The sequence below is a fragment of the Crocuta crocuta genome, unplaced genomic scaffold (assembly GCF_008692635.1).
Source record: "Crocuta crocuta isolate KB4526 unplaced genomic scaffold, BGI_CrCroc_1.0 scaffold32, whole genome shotgun sequence".
Taxonomy (NCBI): domain Eukaryota; kingdom Metazoa; phylum Chordata; class Mammalia; order Carnivora; family Hyaenidae; genus Crocuta; species Crocuta crocuta.
This window is the reverse complement of record NW_027529424.1, coordinates 8,997,586-9,003,270: the sequence shown is the minus strand read 5'-3', so window position 1 is coordinate 9,003,270 and position 5,685 is coordinate 8,997,586. Positions and strand designations below refer to the sequence as shown.

The 5,685-nt window shown below is 60.2% G+C and overlaps 1 protein-coding gene across 1 annotated transcript in view; it reads left to right on the top strand.

The window, feature by feature from the left end:
* PFKFB3 (6-phosphofructo-2-kinase/fructose-2,6-biphosphatase 3) overlaps nucleotides 1-5,685 on the top strand; it is a 31,981-nt gene that overhangs the window by 22,018 nt on the left and 4,278 nt on the right. The window contains exons 11-14 of the mRNA XM_077758539.1: nucleotides 1,183-1,312; nucleotides 2,139-2,201; nucleotides 2,325-2,389; nucleotides 4,070-4,243. Coding sequence (XP_077614665.1) covers nucleotides 1,183-1,312; nucleotides 2,139-2,201; nucleotides 2,325-2,389; nucleotides 4,070-4,243 — 432 coding nt within the window. The remainder of the gene's footprint in view (nucleotides 1-1,182; nucleotides 1,313-2,138; nucleotides 2,202-2,324; nucleotides 2,390-4,069; nucleotides 4,244-5,685) is intronic.

Here is a 5,685-nt window from a genome sequence, read left to right as displayed (position 1 = left end):
CGGGGGCGGGGGGCGCGGGGGGGCGGCCTCCTGCACCCCGCCTCCCTCCTGACGCCTTCCGCTGCCTGTTCCCGGCACTCTCCCTACCGAATCCGGTTTTCCTAAACTGAACCGTGTCAACAGCTCCAGGAGAAGCGCCGTCGTATTTTCCCGTGAGCAGCGGTGAGACGTGCGTCTCTCAGACGAGCACGTGGTGACTCGGGAGACAGCGGTCAGGGGTGACCGCTCACTCTGCGCGCCGCTTCCCCCTGGGCTGCAGGCGCGATGGCAGCGGGTCATCTCAGGTCGATGCCGCGTGTAACCCTCACCCTCTGGCCGATGCCGCCTCCGGGCGGGCCTCTGGGGTCGGCTGCAGGCAGCCCGGTGACACCTGGCAGGTCCTTGTTGCCTGCAGGCCGTCGCCGTCTCGGTGTCTGTCATGTCCCCGTCCCCTCCTGCTCAGGGCGCTCTCCTCCTCTGTGGCCTTCATTCCTGGAACCTGATTCATGAGACAACAAGGGAGACCACAGAGGGACGGGCGTGAATAGGAGCCTTGGTGGCCTGAAAAGCCACATGCCCACCCATTTTCTTTCCATTTTTTTTTTAACTGGGAGAAAATTCACACATAATATAAAATTCACTGAAGTATATTATTCAGTGGTTTTTAGGTGTATTCGCAGTACTGTGCATTACCAGTAATTCTAGAACATTCCGTCACTCCAAAAAGAAACCCCAGCCCGTCCCCCCTCCCCCAAGCCCTGGCAACCGGGGATCTACTTCAGTCTCTGTGGAGTTGCCCACTGTGCACATTTGACAGAAACGGGGTCAGACAACACGTGGTCCCGCTGTGGGTGACTTCTCTCACCCAGCGTGACGTTTTCAGGGTCCCTCATGTTGTCAGCTGTGTCTGGACATCAGTCCCTCACTCGCCCGCGTGGAGAATTAGGAGGCAGCCGTTAAAAGGGGGACAGGGTGTGTGCGTCCTGCCAGAGGATTATGTCACATCCTCACCAACACAGGGACGGTCTCCCTTTGCTAGGAAGCCAGTCCCCAGCGCCTGTGATGGCTGTTGATTGATTATTGATTGCTTGCCTGCCCTCTGGTTTCTAATGGGGGAAGGGGCGTGGCCGAGGCGGCAGAGCCCCGCCCCCGCCCCGCGTGCGCCTCTGCGCCAGGGCACCGACCCGTCCCTCTGTCTTGCAGTCGTACCAGGACCTGGTGCAGCGCCTGGAGCCCGTGATCATGGAGCTGGAGCGGCAGGAGAACGTGCTGGTCATCTGCCACCAGGCCGTCCTGCGTTGCCTCCTCGCCTACTTCCTGGATAAGAGCGCAGGTGCCGCCGACCCCCGAAGCCTCCTTTGGGTGGTGGGGGCACTGGGGGGTGTTCCCGGGAGGGCAGCAGAAGCTAGCCTTTGGATTGGCGGTTTCCGCAGTCTGGTGCCTTCCGCACAGGACCCTGGCTCTCCCCTGCGCCGCCTCCGGCCTGGCGCCTCCGGCGGCGTCTTCAGAGACAGCGTGGGCTCTGTGGGCTTCAGGGCTTTGTCACACAGCCCCTTGCAGGCCTGCGCTGCTCTGGCCTCAGGGCCTGGGGGTCGGGGGCAGCCCACGTCTACAGAATAAAGGGCCCAGAAAACTCTTAATGAGACTCTAAGATGTAAACCTGTGTCTACCCGAGGTTCCCTTGAATCCTGACACACCTAACATGTTCGGGGAATGATTTTCTTTTAAGCTTATCTGTTTATTTTGAGAGAGAGAGAGGGAGGGAGAGAATCCTAAGGAGGCTCTGAGCTGTCAGCACAGAGCCCGACGTGAGGCTTGAACGCATGAACTGCGAGATCACGACCTGAGTGGAAACCAGTAGTCGGACGCTTAGCCGACTGAGTCACCCAGGTCCCCTGATATATTTTTTTTAACTCTAATGCATGATGCACGGGCGGGCTTGGGGTTCGTTTTGATTCTGTTCCTTTGGCTAGCTATTTTTCCTAGGCCGCCCGCCTTGAGCAGGGGGCTGTGTGTAGGGGGAGGAGGAGACACCCCTGTCTCCTGCTTGGCCTGGACTCCAAGGGCACCGATGACACGCAGCAGCTCTCCTTGGGGACTTGCGTGTGTCTGTCCTCAAGGCTCCTAGCTGATTGTGAGGCCTTTTCTCTTCCTTTCAGAGGAGATGCCGTACCTGAAATGCCCCCTTCACACCGTCCTGAAACTGACCCCCGTCGCTTACGGTGAGTATGGGGACTCGGCCCCAGCCCAGGTGTCCCCTGGGATGCTGGCTCCTGGTGGCTCTGGGGCAGTCAGCGGCCTGTCCCCTCTAACCAGAGGCCAACCTCTGTCCCCACTCCGTCCAGGCTGCCGTGTGGAGTCCATCTACCTGAACGTGGAGTCCGTGAGCACACACCGCGAGAGGTCAGAGGTGAGTGTAAGCCCCTGTCGACGGCTCCCCGCACCCCCATCCTGGCTCCGCCCCCAGAGGGTCTCTGTCGAGCGACAGGCCCAGGGGTGCGAGCGCTCGGGAGATCCCCACGTTGCGGTGCCTGTGACTGGACCTGTGTCTTTCAGCGGGGTCTCCGGCGTAGTTTGTTTGAAGTTGGCCGTGGTGACTTTCTCCCCTGCTTTTCTTCAGCAACCCCTGTGCCTTGTCTTTATATGTGGCTTCGTGGCATCTTCTCTCTCTTCCTTTGCATGCTCCCCCCACGCCCGCCTGTTTCGACTTAACCCATGCTGTGAGTGTTAAGGAGGAAGGTCCCTCCTGCTCCTCACGCGTAGCCGTGGCTCAGTTACCGCCGTCTTTCCCTCCGGGGCAGTGGAGACGCCCCGAGTTCTAGAGTTACTGGTTCGGACGAGATTAGCAAATCCACTCGGGCGTCCGTGCAGGCTCAGGCGCACAATTAGCAAGAAGTCGGAAATCGTGGCAAGGAGGTTGGGCACGGGGGGTGGGGGTTTCTGCAGGAACCCCCAGGCCTGCTTGCATCTCGTTTCCCAGGCAGGCCCCTCACCCCTGCGGGGCGGCCCGGCTGGGGACGATGGCTGCCCCGCACGTGGCTGGGAAGGACCGTTGGGTTTACTTTCCACCGAGTGTCAGACAACGATGCTTGGCCATGTTCCCGTCTGAGCCGGACACCTCTCTGTTTCCCAGGGAGCCGGGCCGGAAGGTTTTGGCCTTAAGATCCCAGCTTCCACCAGCTCGTGTGGCCGGGGCGGGGTGGGGGCCGCAGGTGGGCAGCCTCGGCCTGTGACAGCCCCCGCGCGTGAACGCGGGGCACGGGGAGCCGCGTTTCCTCCCGGCCCGACTCCGCCAGCAGGGCTGAGCCCGAACTGGGCTCCGAGGGGCCCTGCACACACCTCCCTGTGCAAAACTGGGGCAGCGTCTTGAGGGAGGCAGACCTCCACCCAGGCCTCCGGACTACAGGCTGCAGAGTCGCAGGACCGGGGACAGCCCTCGCTCCATTGTGCTGGCACGTGGCGGGAAGGCTCACGTCCGGCCTGGCCTGCCCGGGCTGCGCACCTCAGGTTTCTGCACCGTTAGGCTCCTGGCAGGGGTTGAAGCCGGCACTGCTCCGTCCTAAGCGGGAGGGGAGAGTGGTGGCGAGCAGGAGCCGTTCCTCGGCTGCTGTAGACCCTCCTGGCTCACAGTTAGCGCGGGGAGCCCGGCGCCAGCCCCTGCTCCTCTGTGCCCGCAGTGGGCACCTGAGCCCCCCACCCAGGCCTCCCTCCCCTGGCCTCGGCTCTCTTGGAGTCTGGCGGCCAGACTTTTTCTCCGACCTCGTCATCTGCCGTCTTTGAATGTCCGTCTCTAGAGCTGGTCTTGTGTGCTCCCCTTGCTTTGTGAACGTTGCGCTTGTCAGAGTGGGTTTCTTGGAATGTTCGGGAAAGGGGCTCAAGAGGTTGTTCCTTGTTTTTGCGGAATTGGAGCCGGTCCCCGGGGCCAGTCACCATGATCGGTCTTGTATCTGTAAAATCCAGAAGCAGAGTTCGGTTTGGTTTGGGATTTTTTTTGTTTGTTTGTTTTTTGTTTTTTGGTTTTTTTTTGGCTTATTTACCTCCCCACTCCTTGTAACTGTCGCCTTCTCTCTTTTGTCTTTGTCTCGCTTAGGATGCAAAGAAGGGACCTAACCCGCTCATGAGACGCAATAGTGTCACCCCACTAGCCAGCCCCGAGCCCACCAAAAAGGCTCGCATCAACAGCTTTGAGGAGCATGTGGCTTCTACCTCCGCTGCTCTGCCCAACTGCCTGTCCCCGGAGGTGCCCACGCAGCTGCCTGGACAAGTGCGTTCACCCCCTTCCCTCCTCACAGTCAGTTTGGGCTGGGAGGAGAGCGGCCTCGGGCAGCATGTGCTGGCGGTGGGCGGGGAGGAGGGTGGGGTCGCCCCCCACCCTGGGGCCTTCCTTGTCGACCTGAGCGCGCCCACCTCTTTCCTGAAGAGCAGAAGAAATGGCCGAGTATCTGTGTCCCACTCAGATTTCTGAATACTTATTTTTGTTTCTCAAACAAGATGGAAAACAAAGCTCTAGAAGTTTCCATTCAGCTCTGGGCTGTTGGCCACGTGTGGCCTGAGGACGTCTTTTCTGTCCCAGGCTGATAGCTGAGGACCTTCCTTCTGTGCTCCCTTGCATCCGGGCCCCAGTGTGTCCCCCTCCAGAGCCGGGTTAGAGCCTGGACAGTCAGACTCCCAGCATGGCCTGGGAATAGCTACTTTCTTCCATCACGTAGCTTCCTCAGCAGGAAGTAAAAACACCGGCAAGCGAAAACCTACCTAGAGTTTACTTGTGTCATTTGCTGTGAGGATTAAAAGCTGAAAGCTCTTGGCTGTCAGGCATTAAGATTTATTTTCAGAAGAGTAGCCTTTTCCTCAGTGACAGCCAAGAATCTTTGCCAACATGGGAGACGCAGAAACTCCTAGGCCACCGTGAGGCCTCCTCCCACCTCCGCCTCCACCCACCACGTCTGGGCTCTTCCCAGATATCTGGGGGCTGAATTGTGGATCGGACTTAGGAGCTCAGTGCCGAGGCCCATGGAGTCTTCTGCGTTTCTCCGCAAGCTCATTTGACTCGTGTGGTATCTGGAAGTGCGATGTGGGGGAGAGGGCCGTGCAGCCTCAGGGGGGCCACCCACCCTCTTCAGGCCTCAGTTTCCCCATCTGTGGAATGGGGGAGTAGCACCTCCTGCAAAAGGCGGGTCCGGCCAGGTAGTTGTGCTGAGTGGCCCACAGGCCCCGTGGCCGCCCCTGGCCCTCGCATAGGGTTTCATTGCGTGTTTCTGTGCAGACTGAGAACTGAAGCCATCTGCCTATGACGTCCAGTTGTGGTGGAGACTGGGGGCGGGGGTCACAGTCGGAAGTTCAGCGGCTGCCGTCACGGACACGCAGGGGCACCGGGCCGGGCTGGGGGGTATGCAGGGCTGACCGGACGGGCACGGAGGGCGCGTGGCTGGGCTCCCCCGACGTGGACGGCACCGTCCTCTGAGGTTGCCGCGGGGTGGGCCAGGCTGGGGGGCCGGACGGGGCTCCGTCCCCACGGAGGACGCCATGGTTTCGAACGACCCGGGGCCTGTTCCTGTCCCTCTACTGACCTCTCTCTCCGCTTTTTCTCCTGCAGCCTTTGCTAGGGAAAGCCTGTTTGTAAGTATTTTTCTCTGAATCGTTTTGCGACGCGCCCCCTTCTTGCTTGCCGGTTTGGCCTTCTGTCTGAAAATGCTGCGGATGAGGACA